This window comes from Macrobrachium rosenbergii, chromosome 3 (assembly GCF_040412425.1).
Source record: "Macrobrachium rosenbergii isolate ZJJX-2024 chromosome 3, ASM4041242v1, whole genome shotgun sequence".
NCBI classification, from domain to species: domain Eukaryota; kingdom Metazoa; phylum Arthropoda; class Malacostraca; order Decapoda; family Palaemonidae; genus Macrobrachium; species Macrobrachium rosenbergii.
Genome location: NC_089743.1, coordinates 76,242,590 through 76,264,361, shown reverse-complemented (window position 1 = coordinate 76,264,361; position 21,772 = coordinate 76,242,590). Strand labels below are relative to the sequence as shown.

At 38.8% G+C, this 21,772-nt stretch overlaps 1 protein-coding gene across 2 annotated transcripts in view; it reads left to right on the top strand.

Annotated features, from left to right (window-relative positions):
• The window catches only part of LOC136825907 (polycystin family receptor for egg jelly-like), a 237,431-nt gene that overhangs the window by 182,376 nt on the left and 33,283 nt on the right, over positions 1-21,772 (top strand). For both annotated transcript variants that reach the window (XM_067082800.1, XM_067082799.1), the window contains exon 28: positions 9,027-12,339. In XM_067082800.1, the coding sequence (XP_066938901.1) occupies positions 9,027-12,339 (3,313 nt within the window). The remainder of the gene's footprint in view (positions 1-9,026; positions 12,340-21,772) is intronic.

Sequence of the window (21,772 nt, the reverse complement as noted above, 5' to 3'; positions counted from 1 at the left end):
CTGTCTCGCAGCTTTTGTCTTGCGTGCGACAGCCAAAATTTGTTCACGTTTTTCAATTGCAATCTGAGTATTGGGTCTATTATTGATGCAAATTGCAGTAGACCCATCATGCATTCTAATTGCCGTCTTGAAACTCTGAGCTGGTCTAGGAACCTTTCGAGGTCTTTCCTTATTCTGTTCTGAGTTTTGATGGGGAGAGACAACAGGCCCTGAAGAGTATCCCAACACAGTCCCAACCGCTGAAAACGTCTGTGGGGTGTGAGGCGGGATTTTTTCCAATTTATTATAAAAGCTTTTGACTGGAGTCTGTTGATCACTGCTCTTAAGTTTTTCAAGCATTCTTTTCTTGTGGCCCCCCAGATTAACCAGTCGGCTAGGTAAGCTATTAGTTGTATTCCTTCCTTCCTTCCTTCCTGGACGACTACCGTTGCTAGTTTCGTAAAAATTCTTGGGGCAATGTTTAGTCCAAAGGGCATGACTTTGAACCTGTACGTCTCTTTCCCTATCCGGAACCCTAGGAAAGGGCGAAAGGGAGCAACAAAGGGGACGTGCTGAAGTATGCATCTTTCAGATCTATAGAAAACTGTCAACTCCTTTTGGAATGACTGAATGTACGGCAACGGTAGTCATCCGAAACCTTTGGCAAAGAATGTACTTGTTCAATGTTGATATGTCGAGGATCACTCTTTTTTCGGAGGAATCCTTTTTGGGGACACTGAAAAGACGTGCCTGGTGGTGAATATACGCATGTTTCTCTATGGCACCTTTTAATAAGGCCTTCTGCACATAATCTTCTAGAGAGGGGTTTGATGCTTGAAAGAACCCCTTTAAAGGCAGGGGAGGGTGGGACCATTTCCACCCCAGTCCGTTGAGAACAATGCTGTGTCCCTTCCATTCCTTGTGGTGTCTTTGGAGTCGACCCCCGACCAAACAATTCCTATTGATATCCTCCTCTTCCTCTACCTTTTCCTTTGATGGGCATTCCAGGCATTGCTTTTCCTTTTCCTTTGTAAGATGGTTTTTGGACCTTATGAAAAGGATGTCCTTGCTTATGTGGCTGTTGCTGTCCTTTTGAAGGGGGTTGTCCTTTCTGGCTACCTACCTGTTTATGAGGAAAAGATTTGGAGGTGATTGCAGGCTTATATGATTTTTATCAAAACGAGCCTTTTTGAGTTGCCAAAGGAAATTTCAGGTTTTTGTTTCCCTAATTTCTCCTTTTCCCAGAAGAGCATACACTGTACAATTTTGTTGTTGTGCTTGCTCGTTGACTTGTGTCACCACAGAATCCTCAAACAGGTCCCTACAGAAGGGATTAGACTGTAATAAGGCTGTTACATTAGGAAGTGACTTGTTGGAGCCTTCTAATGTTTCCATTCGCACTTTTAAGCGCCACTCTAAAAAGTCGTAGTGTTTCCCATAGGGTTCTCATAAGACTTTTAGCCACAGCAGCAAAAAGTGTCCTAGAATCCTCTGGAAGCCTTTTGGTGGCAGCTTCCTAGCAAGGTGGAAGAGGTCAAGATACTAGGAGAAAATTCCCTGCATCAGAATTTTGATGAAGCTGTCTCATCTGAGATTCTTCTCATAGAGTCCCAAATTGTTGAATAGCAACATCAAGGGGGTTTTTCCTTTCAAAAGGTAGTTGAAGTGTTGCCCACTCCTTGGAATTTTTTTTGAAACTGGAGGACTGTGACAAATGGTTTTTAGTTCTGCCATTGGCTCCCGTTTTCTAGTTACTACATAATTCTGGAAGTTTGTCTTCACATGGTTAATTATTTTAAAGGTGAAGGGACAGAAGGCTGGAAAGTGCTTGGTGAGCTAGTTGGGTTTTTTATTCATGATGAGTATAGATCCACCTACCGTTGATCTGGTAAAGGGCATCATCAACAGCTTTTAATGCTGTATTCCCACATAAGAGAACTGTTTCCTTTTGAGGTTTCTCCATGTCTGGCAAAGGTGGAATTAGGCGCCATTCTGTATTAGGGAATGCTGCCCTGTCTCTAAACTCCAGATGTACAACTTCAATCATGGTTTTTCTCTCGTTAATCAGATACTTACCATCAGGAGAGAAAATACACATTGAAACGTCTCGCCAAGGATTATTAGCATCATCATCAGGGGAGAATGTTGGAGCCCCTGTTGTGTTCTGACCTGAAGTGTTATAATTAACCCTGGATCTTGTTTGGCCAGAGTTTGTTTCCACTCTCCCTGCAGTACTTTTACACTTTGGAGTGTACATCACTGACTTTATTTCTTTAATTTCTTGTTCAGAATCATGCAAAATGTCCATTATATACTGCTGTTCTGTGGCAAGGGCATCTACAGCAGAAATATGACTGCCTGTAGCCCAGGGAGCAGAAGTCCTGGGTGAGTTACTATACCCCTCTGAATATGTAGTCATTTCACTTGGGGTTAACTGAATCTGTATCCCTACACAGGGGAAGGATCCCTGATCAGCTTCTGAGGATTGCATGGGGATTGAATTCCTTCTGGAAAGAGTCTACCCTGGTAAGCTGAAGGTAGTGTCCCTGATCCTTCTAGGTTCAGCAAGGATATTTTGGTAGCAATATCAATTTCATCTAAATGATGGTCACTTCCAAGAGGAACTTCTTTCATTTTCTCCGCAAGGTTTACCTGGGAGGTCCTGGGGACTGATGTTACTGGGTTTTGGCCCGAATATGGATCCTCTGAGAATGGGTTAAATATATGCTGCCGGAGTTCTGCCGGCAAGATATAATCTCTCCCTTCCTCTCCCTTGCTGAACCCTAGAACCCATCGAGACAGCCTGAAACGAGCTGTTTCGTCTTTGAAACTTGCTGCCAAGAGCACACTGCAAATTTCACACATATCTGGTGACCAAGCAAATCTGTCCTGTTTTTGCAAGGACTATGCTCATGGCATGTGGAATGGGCCGTACCCACTGGCAAAAAGTGAACAGAGCAGTTTGCTACGGAACACTTGAGCTGAGGGTCCTGCATAGTGGTGGCCCTGTAGTGAAAGAACCAAGTTGTTATTAAAAACTAATTTAGAATAAATTGTTTTTTGAAAGAACTGACACTTTGTAAAAAACCTTGTACCATTAATATATAACATCTTACAGGTTAATTTGGTTACCATGCGTAAATGTAATGCCTGTTATAAAATATGCGAGTTAACTTAAACTGTTTTAGGTTTTAGGTTGACTGACAGCATATAGGGCTGCGTTACTTGAGCTGTTAGTCCTTTTGCAATGGCATATGTGAAATTTTAATTCTAAATTGTCATGCCATAAGGACTATTCTATAAACTAATTTGTTTAACAATTAAACCAAGCTACTGTTTTAAATGGCTTAGTTTAATACTTCTAGTATAATCTACTTTAATGTAAGCATAGAAGATCTCTTAGAAGATTTTCGCTTAACCTATTGTAGGTTGTTTCTTATTCTAGGTTTAATGAAGAACCTAAGGATATAAGCTATACCAAAAATTAATTTTATCTGGTATTTTGTTTCGTGCAGCTGAGACTACATTTTTGTCTGATACTCAGCCGTGCTGTTACTAAATTAACAGTCGGAATGCTCCCTTGAGGGGTTTCCTCTAAATCTGGTTAGGCTATTGTCTGTTCTAGGTTTATATCACCTGTAAGGGTATAGGCTTATAGCAGTTTGCTAATAAGTAAGCACAGTTAGGCTACTATGTTTGCCTAGCCCAGGCTGACCACAACCTTTTTTGTATCCAATCCTAGTTTATTTGGTCTATTATATCATATAGTAGGCAAATAATGTATACTCTTATAGTCAGGTTATCACTTACTCTTATCTAGGATACCACCTAGTCTGGGCTAATTATTTCACAAGGGTATGGTTACATAAAACACAAATGCCTTAGTACATAGCCTTGAGGCTAAGCTACCATCTCATCTTGCACAGGTTACTATTTTCATCTAGTTCTAGATTACCATCTAGTAAAGTGATTGTCCAATAATGGGGTGTTTTTGTAAGTTTAACTTAAACTAATATAGCTACTGCCTAGTCTTAGATTATGTAGATCATACGCAAGTACCGAGGTTATACAGATGGGAAAATTTTTAGTTTCCTGTTTACCAAATTCTAGGATCCTTGGTGTAAACTGGGCTGTTGCCTAGTTCCATAAAAGAATATGTCCTAAAAGGTTCTTACCTTAAATTGGGTTACTACCTAACCCAGGTTATTTAGGTCACCTTTAGGATATGTAATCCTAGGATATAGGCTACGGACAACATCTACTACATTTACATTATTCTGACTGAATTTGTTAGGCTACCGCCTAGGCTATTGTGGACATCATTATCTGAAAGGATTATCTAAATTAATACTAAATTGTGGAACATTTCTTTAGTTACACATTTTAAACTGAATGATCAAAACATCAAATTTTTAGAGCTTTCGCAAATAACAGAGATCATGAGAGGGCACCAGCCACGTGCTCTGAAGACACCGACCATGTGCTCCGGAAACAAAGTTCGGTTTTCAGGATTCCATACCCAAAAACATTTGTTCCACAATTAAAACTAACAATTTTTAGAACTCGAGTTTAAAAATAAGCATTTAACTTTCGTGTTCGGATGTTTCCATTATACTTGCTGCTTTATTCTCTTGAAAACAGTAAGGAGCACGGAAGGGTTGTGTGTATCACTTGCGCTAGCAGAGGGTAATGGAGCTGGTCTTTTTTGCCTGCCCTGGTTTTAAACAAGATGGCAGTCGCGCATGCGCAATAGTCACTTCTTGCAGTTTTGATGTAGGAAAAACTGGGTTCAGCTTTGCTGAAGATAAGGGAAAATGCCCTCTTATCTTTGAGTCCATTATACTCTATCACGTGTCATAGTGTTTTCATTACAACACAATACCCAGCTACAAGACCAGGCTAGAAAAATATTTCTTTGATACTAGTCTAGTCACCATGGAGTGCTGGCACACCGTGGGGGGTGACTCCTTGAGGACGAGACAGCGACTACGCTATAAAAAATGTATTAAAATGCAAGGAAAATAGTATTAGGGTAGTATTGCATTGCATCTTCTCTTGAACTTCCAAAGTTCTAATTGCACGACATCCTTTGAGAGGCTGTTCCACCATCCAACAGTGTGAGGAATAAAGGACCTCTGGAACTGAGAAGTTTGACAGCAAGGCACATTTATAGCATATTGTTGCTTCTGTTCAGCGAATCTGGTCGCTCTTGGCAGATAAAGTGGATCAGGGATCAATTGTGAATGTGAAAGATCTCTATTGAAATACAACTTATGAAATAATGACAAACAAGACCATCCGTCGATGGCCCAAGTCATAACTGCTACTCTTAAGAAACAGAAACATACCACCACAAACCACTCTATCTAAAAGAGATGGATCTCTCCACACCAGAGAACAGTATTCTAGTAAAGGAAGCACAAACAACCTAAAACAGGTTGCATTGATTTTATCACTGTTATGAATATTTGAGGCTCTACAAACAATACTTAACTTTCGTGCGGCTTTTTCTGAAACTTTCATTAGATGTTTCTCAAAGTTATATGTGAGTCAAAAGTTACACCTAGAATAGTTAAAGCTTCAGACTCATTCAGCAAGGGTCCATTCACCTGAAGAGGAGGATGGGGTGGGAAATCTGTACGAGATCTGCTAATCAATAGTGTTTTTGTTTTACTGGAGTCCAGTCTCATACCACACTGACTACGCCATTCCCTGATTCAGTCCATGTCCCGATTGAGGCTGAGGGCAGCTTCATTTTTCATAAGTGGAGACTGCTACACCCACAAGTGACCCATCATTGGCATACTGAACAATTTTGTTTTCCAGGCCAACAACCATATCACTTGTATACACTAAAAATAACAGTGGGCCAAGAATGCTACCTTGTGGAACTCCAGACAAAATAGTTCTTGGTTCTCTAAAGATACTGTCCACAGGAACTCGCTGCTGCCTACTTGTAAGGAAATCTTAAGTAATCCTAAAACATATCCACCCACTCCAAGATTCTGAGGTTTATAAATAAGTGCCCTGTAATTTACTAAATCGAAAGCAGCACTAAAATCTAATTACTCTGCACTCAAAACCCCTGTCAAGGTTCCCTTGCAAATGGCAAGTTGAGTCTAAAAGGATGAGAGCAAATTCCTGTCCAGTCAGGTCAACCTGGAAGTGTCTGCAAAGAGGTGTAGACATTAGAGGGGTTGTATTTTAGCTTTACCCACTAATAGATAAGACAAAGAGACCAGTTTTTAAGGGATTCCAAAAGCTTACATGGACATTTCAGAAGAAATGGCCTCCCTCATTACTATGTAAGAATAACTTGAAGGATAAAGATATATGCTGTAAGAATAAATTGAATGATAAAGACATTAATTTTTGGGGATTTGAACTATTGACTTGTGATTTGCCAGGCCAATGCTATATCCACTCAGCTACTGAAAGCATAAAAGAAGCAGAACCAGATATGCTACTGCATATACTTTGGAATCATAGTGGGCCTACTGTATTCTTATGTATGGTTTTACCCACTGCAAGCCCTACCAGCCATCATTCGCAACATTTCACTAGAGTTTCACTGCCCTCTCACCTAATCCATTCACATTTGGCATATACACATCACATTCACGTAACATGCATTCAAATGCCTTCCATCTAATTTGGGCCTGTTATTGTTCAAAGTTTCACTGGTCTATACATACACACACCAGAAACATAACCTTACTCACCACATCCACAACAGCCTCACTCTTTTTATTCTTGGTAGGTACAGCAAACGCAGATTTACTTCTATGGTCTACCATCACAACTATTCCCACGGATCCACTTCTTGTCGCCAATACTGTAGGTCACAATTGGTCACAACCATCTCAAATGGCTCACTCATTCTTAACTGTAATACAGTACCTTTAAACTTGTATATACTCATTAATACTTCCATTTCTGACATGCCTCACATGTCATAGCCGCTCCAATGCAGATTTTCTCTTAAGTACAGTAAATACCTGCTCTTTCATACTTTAATTGAACTTACATTTACCCATATGTTCGTATCTACCATGCATAATTTTGTAAATCCCAGTTGCTCCAAAAGTTGAAATGCAAGTGCAGTACACTTTACAGTACATGTGTATTTTCATTCAACTGCTTCAGCCAAAAAAAAAAATCTTGACACCAAACAAACCTCCCAGCAAATCCTTGAAATTCTCTTAGCATTACACTCCATTTAGTCACAGTAAATTTCATTTGCACCCAAGTTTACAATTCACTTAGGGGACAAATAATTTGCATCTGCTTAACATCCTCTAATGTCAACCATTCACTCTGTCTTACATCTACATTCCTGATCTTTCATTTATGAAATTTGTATTCTTAGTTTTATTTTGATTAATCTCTCCCCCATTAACTTCATTTTCTCTTTCCTTTTCAAGTTTAGAAACTCTGCCAAACTGATCTGGAAGCGAAGAGGGGAATTTTCTCATTAATGCTCTTGATCACTCTATCCTCAGGCTTCTTCCTTGTTAACTGATACTCATACATTTGTAAATTTTCATTTGTTCCCATTTGTGCATCCTCAGACACATTCTTCTTCTAATACCTTGGACTCTTTCACTCTTTAACTTGTTCAGTAAACCTCTCTTTTTTTTCACCACATTCTTTTGGTTGCCAACACTTGTAACCTCAGCCTGTCCTTTCAAGTAATCTTCTAACTTTTACCCCTAGCCTTTTATTCTCACCAACATTTCCCATCCAAAACCTCTTATACTCCTTGAAAACTCTCTCTCTCTCTCTTATCTAATCAAAACACTTCTTTGTACCACCTTACTTTCAATCCATTCATCTTCACTCAGACTGTTGTTTGTTCATTCCTCACTCACTTTCATATGGAGAATCCTTACCTTTGTTCATTTTTTTGTGTCTGGAGTTTGCATGGATAAACAAATAGGTTCTGTAAAGTTAATAGGTTTGTATTGAACATTTTTGTTTTCTGTTTTGACTGAAATAATATACATACTTCAGATCTTTTGTTCTACCACTAATAGAAAATTGGTATCCTATCTGTATGTGATCAGCTTTCCTGAATCTTTTTCTTGAGAAAATTTCTGTTAGTAGTAGATTCATTATTCCAGATACTGGTACAGTAATTATGGTTCATAATTTGCCATCTTCTGTGATCTGTATTTTAAAAGGGGACTTCCCTAGGTGACTATAGTGTGCGTACCCAATAGGCAGTGCATGCCTCTTGCTCTGCACGGTATAAGCATCCACATTTTGATGAGGTGGTATGTTACTACAGTCCCCTATACAATCTTTCTGTTAGTAATGATGTTGTTAACCCTTGCATTTGAGAGAAGCCTTGTTGCATAATAATACTTGAAGTACCATAGAACATGGTCAGTGTTTAAGTGACACATTGTTGTCTCTGAATAATTGTTTTTATTGAACTTGATTCTTTATTTACTTTCTTCCCCTTTATGGTTTGTTTTTTATGCATGAGAACTCTGTGCTGTTGGAGCTTGTTTTTTTAATATAATCCATTTAGGTTTGTTTATTTTGAATAGTAACAAAGAGTCATTTTAATTTTTCAAGTACAGTAGCTCTGAAAGGAGTTGGGTTACATACAGTTCTTAGGTCATTTCAGACTGATGATTCTGCTTTTCTCTCTATGCAAATTTGATATCTTGGAGTTTTGTCCTTATAACACTCATCGGAATCCAGATCCTTACCTATGGAGGAGATTTATGCTGTGTGCCCAAATTACTTTTTTGTATGTAACTTAAGCCCCATCTCAAGGAACATTAACTTATCGTTATGTTTTTGGGTTTTCTCGGCTGGATGCACCATGTATGTGGCCTTTTATATAAACTACTGAATTTCAAAGGAGATGAATAGTTGAAAGATACTAATACTTCTAACAGAAAAGATTTCAAAGAAAATTTTCAGGATTATCTTAATTTTTGTTAAAATATAATTGTATTTTTGTGTGTAGCATGTCATTAAAATTTAATGAACTTTGATTATTATCTCGTGGATTAATTTGCTGATCTTTTCAGGTTTGCCGAAAACTTAATCCTGGTGAATAAACGCCCAACAGGTGGCACTTGCTTGGTAGATAAAACAACTGGCTATGCTCTCATTGATGTTTTTTTGGTGAAATGTCAAAACTGGAATGATCCTGAAGTTATGGGTATATCTACTTATGCCTTCTATACTTACTCAAATGGCACTGCTGGTGTTAAGAAAGCAGTAATGGTAGCCTCAGGCAACAAAGAAGTTGAATTGATATTTCCAGTTGGGTACTTTGAATTGCGTGTTGAGATCTGGGATGTACTAGGCTCTTTTAGTGATGTTCATATTGATTTTATTGATGTTGATATGCCTACAAAAGATGAAGTTACTAATTTTAATTTATCATCTGTTCTCCAAAGTGTAAATGCAACTGGAGATCAGGTAAAAATGGGAATGTTATTAGTTGCCTCAAGTTCCATTCGAGAAAATGCTGACTGGCTCAAGCTCGACTTCAACATAACTGGTGAGCTGGACATTGGTGCAATTTCAAGACTTAAGGAAATTTCAGCTATGAATTTAGATGCATTACAGTTAGCTGTTAAGACAATGGATTTTGCTTCTCTCCCTCAGCTTAATGTCGGAGCTGAAGTGCTACAGTCTTCAGTTGAAGGAATCCTTAAAAGTGATGTTGCTGCTCTTACAGTGGACATGGCAACAAGAGAAACTGCCTTGAATTTCCTTGGTAAAATGACTGATCAATTAGATGGACTTACAGTTTCATCACCTCAGGAGCTGGTACCCTTTGTCTCTAAATCTATGACTGCTGTTACTGCCCTTATGACTGGGATAAATAAAATAATTGAAAATCCAGAAAGGGTACCACCTACCGATCAGGAGGCAGCTGGTAACTGGGACTATGATGTAGATATAGATAGCATTGACTTAAAAGTTCCCCTAGAGAGAGAAAAACAGTTAAAGCAGAATGTGTTAGATACTACTAGATTGAAAGCAAAACAACAAGTAGATAAAATGATGGAAATTATTGATAGTCTCAGCACAAAAATGCAAAATAAGTTTGTTGTTGGTGAGTCTATTGCAACAAAAACAGAAAGTGGAGCTGCTGTTCTTATGTCAAAAGTTACTGAGGAAATTTTACAAGAAGGAATGTTGCTTGATCCCAAAGATGGCACAAATGCCACTATTAAATTTCCCAAAAAATTTTGCCCTTCCCGGCATTCTGTACCCAATACAGATTGTAAGCAAGAACTGGGTATCACTGTGTTTGTGTGGCCTTGTGTAACACATGTTTACCCAAATTCTAAGAGCCTTATATCTCAAAATTCAAAGATCATAGATGTTGCAGTAAGCATACAAGGTCATCAAGTGGATGTACAAAATGAAACACTCCCTGTTGTGTTAGAAATTCCCAGAAGCCCAGAAACCCTACCAAAACCTATTGTGGTAAATGCCAGTGAACATATGAGTAGTGTTCTTCCATTTGTGTACCACCAGTTTACCATTGCCAACTTGTCATCTGCTTTCACTGTAGAGATTGGAGCAGTTGATGATTTGCCACCACAGGCTGTGATAATAATAGATCATCAAAGGATGCCTACTCCCTCACAGTTTCAGTGGATTAAATTGGTTCAAGATCTCCCATTAACAGCAAATGGCTCTAATACTTTATTCATCAATGGCAAAGAAAATAATAACAGAACAGGCAGATTTTTTGTTGCTGTTGCTTGCTTAAAGGACAGTGTAAAGTTTTATGACATCTTTAAAGGCAGAAACCTATCTAGGGAAGATTTCATAAAATTCTCAACTCGATACACTTTTAGAGTTTATTCTTCTGGCTGTTATTACTATGATGTGAATAAAGAGCAATGGTCTGGTGAAGGTTTGTATCCCATTGAGGTTACAGAAACAGTAACTAAATGTGAAACCACACATCTCACTCCATTTGGCTCAGGTCATTTCTTTATTCCAAATGAAATAGATGTCCAGTATGTGTTTGCCAATGCTGGTTTTGTTGATAATCTTACATTGTATATCATCCTAATTTTTCTTTTGGTTTTGTACATTATGATGATGATATGGGCACGATACATGGACAAAAAGGATTTAGAGTATCGTGGAGTAGAACCTTTGGAAGATAACAGTGTAGAAGATAAATATTTATATGAAATTACAGTGACCACAGGTCCAGACAAGGAAGCTGGTACCAACTCAAATATCCAGTTTCTTATCTCAGGTGAATACAATGAGACTGAAGTGAGAATACTACCTCCCTCAGAGGGTAGACGCTTCCATCGCTATAGTGTTGATGCTTTTGTTATGGCTACTCCAGGTCCACTTGGGGATATCAACTATGTACGCATATGGCATGACAACAGTGGCCTCCCTCCTTTTGATACTTGGCAAATACAGAGCATTGTGGTTAGAGATTTACAGAAAAGGGAGAAATTTGTTTTCAATACTGATACTTGGTTAGCCTTTGATCGAACTGGCACAGTTGATGTCCTCCTTAAACCATCAAAGAAAATGTTTGAATCTTTCAGTAGGGAATTCTATTTAAAAGGTAATAGAAGTGCTAATGAGGATAATATGTGGATGTCTATATTCTTGAGACCCATTGGTTCAAGATTCAGTAGAAAAGAAAGGGTTTCTGTAGGAGCTTTATTTTTATATCTATCAATGCTTGTTAATGCTTTGTGGTATGAGAAGACGCCTGACAGCCCCAGAGGTGGGTTACTAAACCTTGGCCCCTTAACTATATCTTTTGAACAAGTTATCTCAGGTTTGGCATCAGGATGCATAGTATACCCTTTTACTTTACTCCTAATTTTCATCTTTAAAAGATCTAGGCCTTACCGACTCAAAAAATGCCGTGCACTAGAGGCTATATCTAGACAGAGACGAAGTGCTTTAGAGCATGAACAGCGCCCTGTTGAAGATGACCCAATCAACACTTATGATCGCGTAAAATCAGTTTCTCCAAGTAACCCTAGCAAAGACCAGAGCATTGTCAAATGTATTCCGTGGTGGACACGATGGTTGGCATGGGTTTTCATTCTTGTAGGTATAGCTGGCTGCATATTTCTTGTTTGGTCTTATGGTGTTATGTGGGGTGAAATCAAAACAGCGAAATGGTTTTCTTCATTTATTTTGTCGTTCTTCATATCTATCCTTGTTGTTCAATGGTTAAATGTTTTCATTGTCACAACAATTGGCTCAGTGTGCTGCAGGAAGGAAGACTTTACCATTGAGGATATTGACTGTGATGAAGAACTACCACAGCTTAATTATGATGAGGAATGGAAGAACGTAAAGCGTATGGATCCTACTAGACGAAAGAAGGTCAGTGTTATTATGTATTGTTGACAGCAGATGTACTTCTTAAAATGACCTTTTTGCCTTCTTAAAATGACCTTTTTATGCAGTTAGAATAATTACACAAAAGATTGCCAGATAATTTACCTGGTGTCAGATTTTGTAATTATTACATGGCAAGAATGTGTTTTTTAGCTTGGATAATGGTCCAAATGCATACACAGTAAGTTGGTTCTGGTTAGTAAGTGCTTTTATATGTACTATTCAGTAAATATAAGCAATTTAATGTACAGTGACTGTCAATATTGAGAATTATAGACAGATAACAGAAATAAGTGTTTGTGATATTGCCTTTAGGAAAACTTCAGTTTTTATATAAGTAACTTACCAAGTAACCACATAGCTAGCCATTGGTTCCTAACCTACGGCAGCTTAAAAATTCAAAATTTCCATGGCAGTGCTTCTATCATTTGTGTGTAGGTGACAAGGTCCCGCCCACTATCTGGGACTCAAAGGAACAACTTAGCAGAGAGCTCAGTTCGTTTCCTGCCGGCTTCCAATCAACATCGGGAGTTTTTCCTCAGCTGCTTCAACATTTTTCAGATAGTTATTTGCCCGATCTTGGTGAAGCATTCAGAATTTGTTGTGGCTTTCAGTCATTGGTGGATTGGTTTTCTTTTTAACTTTAGGAATTGCTTTAGGTTACAATGTCGGATTCTAGTTCATCCAGTGTTCGTTTCTGTTCTGTGGTTTGTAAAACTAAGTTAACCAAGTTTTCTTACGATTCTCATACTAAATGCACTAAATGTAGGGTTCAAGAATGTTATTCCGACTCACTCAGAATAAGTATAGCATTTCAAAACGTCAGTATTATCGTATAGCCTAAACGATCCGAAATGTACTGACCCAAATCATAGCCTAAGTCTTATGCTACAACACCCAGGCTACTTCGTTCCTATGCTAATTCTAATTATGATTATATCAATAAATTGCATTGTGTATGTTAACTAAGCTAACAGTATGAACTTACTATTAGCACATTCAGTGTTCCTAGCTTGTTGTACAGTAGTTAGATTGGCGTGAGCACAATCTCTATTTCACGACCCTCATCCAAAGCATACCGCAAGAAATTATCCTTACATTTAGATATGCATACCTCCTAAAGGAATTTTCCCTAATTGTACTAAGATGAATAGGAATGCTTAAGTGGATTTGTAGACACCAACAATTATGGCTGCATTGTTGAGTCCCCACTAGCTCGAACCACTCTGTATCAAAGTTATGAAGAGACTAACTTCACAGCCGCCTTTGACCGACACCAAACCTTTGACTAACTACCGGACAAAACAACCAGTACCAGTAGTTAAGCAATATTACACACGAAACAGTTAAAACAATGCCCTTAATTTCTAAATACGAACACAACAAAACATAATATCCTTCTTCTACATAATACACATTTCCACTTTATGTAAATTTAAGAAAAATATAAACTTTATACTACAACTTAAAAAATACAATCTCTCTTGTCAAAGTTTGTTGACATAATTCTCGCAAGAAAACTTGCCTACATTATTTTACAATAGTCCTGTTTCTTATCAATGCCTTTCTGGCTTCTGCAGCTATTTGAGCAGTCCCCTCCTGCTCAGGTGGGTGCTTGTCTGAATGTCATCTGTCACAGGATTAGTTTTCCTTATCTCCTGCCACAGCTCTAAAAATTTATAACTTAATTACAGGTCTCAAGCTGGCTATGTGCCGTTCTTAGAGTAGCCACTCTGGGACCTTGTCTCTCCCCATGTGTAATGATCACTGGCCAAATTCCACTTGCTCTTGGCCCTCATCATGAATGAGGATAACTATCCTGGGCCCAAGAGTCATGCACTATTCCTACACTGATGGGTCTCTCTTAACGTTTGTTAAATATGCTCCCATCTCTTCCACAAGTCATCACACAACTTGGATCGTAGAGGAATCTTTTCTCAGAATTCTCTCCTTCCATAGGTAGGGTCAGAGATCTCTCCCCTAATTTACTACTTCTCTTGGGAAGGACTTAAGCTTTCCTCCAAGGATCAAATGGTTAGGGGTTAAAATTTCCAGCTGATTCAAGTCCCTGGGCATGTAACTTAATGGTCTATCATTGATAATTCCTTCCAGCTTCACCAATACACAGGTCAATTCCTCAAAATTGAGCAAGGCTTGGGCTACGATTTAGGCATGGCTTCAGAAGTCCTGTCAGCTTTTTCCCATGATAGCACTCAAAACCATGGTGCTCTCGTTGAAATAAACTTCCAGTTTTACTTTATATCTAAATTAATATTCTTTTACCCTAGGATTCTCCGACATGGTCTTAAGGTACTCTGATGCCGCTACAACATGGTGGTGTTGTCACTCAACATGAGTGCCGGGAAACCTCTTCTGCTACAGAATTTTCTAAAACTCATGAGGAACGAATCACAGGACTGGTTATCAACTAGCTCCACGTGTATGCCTCTGGTTATCGGGCAAGTAAATAAGATGATATGTTTCTAGGGCTTTGTCCTTTTCCCTTAACCCAGAATGTGCGCTGGTTTTTAGCCCACGCCTGTGGTATTAAAAGGTTGCTACATTGCACCCTGAACTCAGGTAATGGAGGAATTATATTGGCCTAGACGGCCTCCTTTCTCTCTTACAAATAACACAGTGGTATTATACTCTTAGTCAGTTGCCTTATCTGTGGGATCCAGAACTCCTGTCTGACACTCCCACAGCGGCATTTACACCCATATGAGCATTAGCATCATGATGTTCTTTATCAATTACCCATTAATATAGCAACTCTTTCGGTAATAGTATGGGAACTTAACAGATTCGGGTAACTGTGCTTGTTCTAGTCACCCTGCACCTTTATTACCCGCTGTCCAGGTAAAGATTCAACTGGTGTACGAGAGCTAATTTTAGTTTTCTTACCCCCTTCATGAAACTCTCGTATTCCTCTTGGAAATATTCCCTTTGTGTGATGGCAATGGTCTTATTTTTTTCCTCTTGGTCAATTCACAATGACTCCTCATACTGATTGAACTCCTACAATTATTCAAAAATTGTAGGATCCATGTTTTGGTCATATAGACCTTTTTAACCTTGCTGAATCTCTCCCAATTCAGCAAGTGAGTATTACCATTCAGGTTGTCCCCTACAGTATTGACCAAAATGTTCTCTTCCCTACCTGCACAAGTGATCCACAGACCATGACCTATCTATTGGCCAAGAGGAATTTTTTTAACCAAGGGGATCCTCCCACCAGAAAAAAAAGAACGAGATCATTTCTGTCCTTTTCCCACATGTTAACCAGTCACTGGGATTATCATCTGTAGGCACATGGAATTAAAGAGTTATTTCCTGTACTCTGTTTTTCACAAACACAGGGAGAACACTCTTCGATACTATCCAACTTAGGGCTACTTTACTGTCCGACCAAACAAAGTTTTACAAACTCATCCTTCTCAAAGGATTCCTTAATAAATTTGGTTATTCTTGCTGCTAGCAACAATGCCATCAACTCAGGTTTTGGAATAGTTAATTCTTTAATGGGTGCTTCTCTTGCCTTTACCATCCTTAAATGAGTTTTTGTTCTTTACTCTATAAGCTACATAACCATATGCTGACTCACTGGCATCACAGAATATGTGTAAAGAGTCCCCCTTTCCTAGGCTAGTATTCCTAGGAAAGAAAATATCAAGACATTTTTCTAAGTCTTTGGATAACTCAACCCACTGGTTCTGTAATGGGTCTGGGAGTTGTTCATCCCAATCCAGTTGTTGCTTCCACAAATTCTGCTGGTATATCTTTGCCCTAAAACTGCAGTAGAACTTTGAGTAGGTCAGCTGTTATATGTGGTCCCGTCCACAAACAATCGTTCAAGCTTTACCCACCTTTCCCCTGTCGAACTGAACAGTCAAATACTATCCTAATAGGGGTTGTGGCACTGTCCTTTTTAACACTATGATGTGCCAAGAAATGACAGTCTTCTGTTTTAAAATATTCCACTCTCTCTATGAATCTCCTATCCTCCTGATCCTTCAGGATTTTCTGATAATGTTATAGATACTGAGTGTCCTTCTGAAACTTGACACACTGTTGCTTTAATCTGTTCAAAGCCAACCCAAAGTTGGAAGTTAATCTCCTTTTATTGTCTCTCCAAGGCAATGCCACAACATACTGTTTGTCAATTTCAGAATATGTTGTAGTACTCTCAAAGTTCTCACTGCATTCTATACCTAAATGATCCAAATTCCATAACCTTTTAAGATCTTCTTCCTTTGGATCCTTTAATTGAGTAGCCCCTTCAGCCATAATTATGTCGTTGGTTTCCACTGCCAGTTTTAAAATGGAGACATGCATCTCCTTGGGTGGGAGGAGAACTACATGTTCCAGTTACCACGTAACCAAATATGGTTGGCAGCAATACTAAATTTTCAAATTTTCTAAACCCTGGGTGCAAAATATTGTATGCATTGTCATCCCCTATTAACATTTCAATAGGCAATTGTTTCTCCATGGGTAGATCAAAATCTTTATCAGCCAGGCTGATTTTCGTTTTACATAATGACCTTTCAGTTCTTGGCCTTAAAACAAAACGTGATCGGTTCTCTCCCAGATAAAGCCTCTGTATTTTACAGCTGAGTTATGTGCAATAGTATCAGCCATAAAACAATTAGAGGTCTCATGTAATAATTTTGTAATTTATAGTAACTCAGAAGTGCTATAGAAGCTATTCAAAGCTATAATAAAATAATATTGTACAACATATAAAGTTCTCAGTCCATAAATTGTATAATAAGGGGAAAAAATATTGAAATATGTTGATCCCCTGCCCATGTAGGGATTAAGAAATGAAGAGGCTGATAAAGCAGCTAAAGAAGCGGTCCACATGACAAGAACAAATGTAGACGTCCCTATCAGTGACTATACAAGATATATAAAAACAGTCATTGTAAAAAAATGGCAAAATATATAAACTAAGAACCTGAAATAATAAATTAAAACAGATAAAAATCTAGTGTTGGAAAATGGAGTTCGTCATATCAGAGAGAGACATGCACAAATAATTCTGACACCGTCTTCAAAATAGGCCATATTCGTTTGACACATGGACACTTAATGAACAGTCCATGTGGCCCTCTTTGAATGGCTTGGATTGCAATGCTGATAACAGTTAAGCATATACTGTGTGAATGTCCAAAAATATAACCTGCAGCGATTATCAGAATTTTGGAAATAGACCGATAGAAGAAATTTTGTCAGAATCAACATTCTCAATAGTACCGATTTTAATGTTTTATGAGAAGCTGCGAGTTAATTGGTAAACTATAAAAATCGATCAATCAGTATAATGAATTTTTAAAACAAGTAAATTTTATGATTTACTAATTTATTTTGAATTTAATATACCTTTTTAGTGAGTGAGTATATGGAAGCATGAGTTTAAATGTATTTATTGTGTGAGTGTGTTCAGTATGAAAGCGTATGCCTTTTACAGCTTTTAATTTCATTTTCATTTTTGTTCATTTATCATTGACAAGTGACCTATTAGGTCCAGTGCCAGGCTTCTAGCCTAGACATCATTCCATCCACCGGGCCAGCCCTATGAGAGCTGATGGTCAGCTCCAGTGTCTGGTTAAACTATTTAATAATAATAATAATAATAATCTTCTTAACGCCAAATTTCTTTGTATATTCTGGTAGTTCGTTGACCACTATACAATCCATATTTATTAATCTACCCCAATGAGGTACAGCGATGTTCACCATTTCATATTCCTTAAGTGGTGTAGAAGTTAAGTAACCTCAATAATATGTTTTCAACTCCCTTGCTTTTATAGTGGAGTCCCTCAAGAGCAGATATCTCTCGGCACAGGTATCTAACAACCCTCTCTTTTGCACAGTGTGATCTCTTTTACCTTTAGGGTTATTGTGGCTGTAGGTAAGATTGACTTCCTAGTCATCTTATTTCCCTGTCTGGTGTTCGTCAAAGAGAGTGTTCCAACTTGTACCCCACCTACCTTAGATTTATTTGGCTGGTTTCTATTGCATATAGCACTATGATGTCTAACAGCGCAACCGTTATTACAACCTTGCCTGTCACAGTCGGAACTGAAGTGTTTATGGGATGCACGTATGAAACACAAACCCAGAGTCATGAGTCGTTCTATCTTTCCTCTGGTTGCATAGGATTTACAATATGTCCATATGTGGTTGCTTCCGCAAAGTGCACATCCTTTAACCTGGTTTACCTTGGCTTTGTTCATACTTTCTTTAGGCTTTACCGATGTTTTTGGTCTCATAGATTGCCGTTGCTCTATTGCGAAAGCAGATACCGTTGCCAGTGTATTAGCTTATGCTGTTTCAAATTGTGTGCTTCTTCTTCAAGATATTTTTTAAAAGTGTCAAATTTCAACCAATCTTCTCCACACCTTCATTTTATTATTTCACTCTCACTGCTTGATAGTTTGGTGTAGAGCAAGATGGTATATAATTCACTCAATTCCAGTCTTTCACTCTCCAATGATCTTATGCTGCATGTGAGTTGTGCTGTAAACCCTTGTAGCGATTCTGCATCTGCCTTGGGAGTCTCAGATTGATTTCATCTTTTCTGCTATAGGTCTCTTTCAACAAGTTCACTGCTTGCAACCCCTCGAGTAGGACGCCTTGATGAGGTGAGGACTAGGGACCCTGGCCTTTGGGCCCGGGTCCTGACAGAATCATCCTACATAGTTTTGGTTTAAAATAGCGTGTGAAATTTCCACGTTCGCAAAATTTTACTGCTTAGGTGAGTCTATGACTGCTTTTGGTGGGTCACGCCAATTGTGGAGTTGTGGGGGAGTCACCACCCGAGATAGTTTGACCCAAGAGATGGTGATGGATTTTTCCATTGCTATCTTGCGGAACCATCTTTGGGGATCAGCCCATCGGGGTGGTTTTGGAGGTGGGACTCCTGGCTTTTTTTGTCCGGAAGCCCACCAGTATGAAAGGAGTGGGAGTCAGTCCCCATTAGTGGGGGCTGAACTCCCAGCAGGCAGATTGGCTTATACCTGGGGCCTGCAAGCGATGCTGGTGCTATCCTGAAAGGGTAGGGGTATGGGGTGGACTGTTGGGAGTCAACTCTCACTTGTGCCATTGGTGGAGAATTCAGAATACCTGACTGATCTACGATACTTTCTTGATATAACCAAGCAGTTTTGGGTGGGTGGATGAACCAGTGTGTGTGTGGTGGTCTGATAATGTGCATGCTTGGCATCTTGGGGTCTCTTCGTGGGCTTTGGGAGTGTGTTGGGGTGGGCTGTTGTAGGTAGAGCTGCCCAGTTTGCCCTTTTGATATGCTGTCGGGGTCTGTGCGTAGGCTCTTGGGTTTCAGGTGTGCACTTTTGGACTTTTGCATGTGGACTGGTTAAACTTATGGATTTGGCTAGTTCCCTCCCTGGATCTGACGACTTAACAGCACTGGCAACGACTTGGCATGAACATGGATACGGCAGCTGTTGGACAGAACCAAACACTGAGACACCAGTGTTAATAAATCTGGTGGATTTGATTCAAATAATAGGGTCCTTTATTGGCACTAATGTAAGCTTGTCATTAGATTACGAATGTTTATACAGTGTAGTAAAACAATTTGGCATATGGAAAGAATTAAATTAATTCTAGAAAAATAAGCAGTCATTTTGTGCTTTTTGTTAAATTTTCCTCTCCTTTGGAAGCTAGTAGGCACAACAAAGACTCCATGGCCACATTCTAAATGACTCAGTTCTCAGCACGAAGTGTTTTCAGGAAAAACTTGAATGATGAGCCATTTGACTATTCCGAAGACTGAAGAACGTGGACCAGTCCTGTGTACAAGAGCTCTTCCTCCCCCTTATAGCATGTTGCTATCAACAAGGAGGGAGGGAAAATTTACTAAGCTGCTGAATGCATTGAGAGTAAGGTTGGTTCCATTCCCATTGAAATTTAAAACGGTATGGAAAGAACCTTCTAATAAAAAGCTGGTAATGAAACCCAAGCAGTTCATTATCTAACTTTAAACCTCCTGAAAGTGGAAATATTGAATACATTTCATCTCACAGATTCTTCAACATGCTGAAAGGGGTAGTTTACTCAAAAAGACTTGCATGTTTTTAAAGAGGAGAGATCTCTATCGATGTCCTCCTTGTGTATCTCATGTAAAAATCCGGGTGGTGATGCAGCTATCCTTTTAACTTTTTCTTCCAATTACCTACCTGATACCATCATTGTTGGCCATGAGAGGATGCAGGTAAAAAATATAAAGAAACCTAAACACTGTCGCAAATGCTTTGAATATGGCCACATTCAAAACTCTTGCAATAATAATAAAAGATGTCCTGTGTGCTCTGCAGAGCATGATAATTTTGTGATTGAGAGAGCAACCCAGTACTGTTTTCTTTGTAAGGTGATCACACTCCAAATTCTAGGCTTGTCCCAGATATAATTTGAACAAGAAATTGTTGGCAGGTGGCAGATAATGAACATATCAGCATTAGTGAAGCAAAGCGCACGGTAATGGGGGCAAACAAACGTGCCAACACTACGTATGCTTCTGTAATAAAACTTATGAAAACTTCCATAAATGTAAGACCACCAATAACTACGTCTGATAGTAGATATCACAAACCTGGTATTTCTCGAACTATAAATAATGAAATTCTCCAAACTGGTGAGAAACTCCGTTGGCAAGTGCTCGGTCAAATACCAAAATTGTACTTCCAAAAGCACAGAAAATTTATCTTCCACCCATCCACAGCCGTCGATTCATCTCCAAAAATAAGGGTGCCAAAATCAACCAATAATTCTGGAAAATATTCTGAAAATACTTCCAACAAAAAATAAGCAAAGGAACAATCCCAATTAGATAGAGCTAGTTCAGAGCCATCAATTGCCACAGCCACACACAAAAATAATAATAAAACTACAGTTGCAACTACCAAGAAGCGCACACAAGAAATACTTCCCCAAATAATGATAACTTTATAAATAAAAACTTCTGTGGGTTCAGTGTTTTGGAAGAGTCTCCTCTAGAAGGTGGTTCCAAAAGTAGTTTCAGAACAAAACATCTGAGTTCAGTTCAGTCTTGCTGCCCTAAGACAAATAGGATTAGTGGTGCACAGAACCACAGTAGTACTTCTGAACATCAGGTTCATAATAAAAAAATATGAAGATCACAAAGACCCTGAACCCTAATTCCAGATGAAAAGGATTAAGAAAAAACAATCTTATAAAGGAGAATTTCCACTCCATTTAGGACAGTACTTCCTCCAAGGGAGTGGGAAGTAGCACATTTTACCACGTGGCATTCTTGCTCGATATCCTTCAGTGGAACTGTAAAGGTCTCAGAGCCCGTACAGAAGACCTTAAAAGTTTTAATGCATGAATTCAATCTAGGGGTTATATGCCTACAGTGAAACAATGTTAT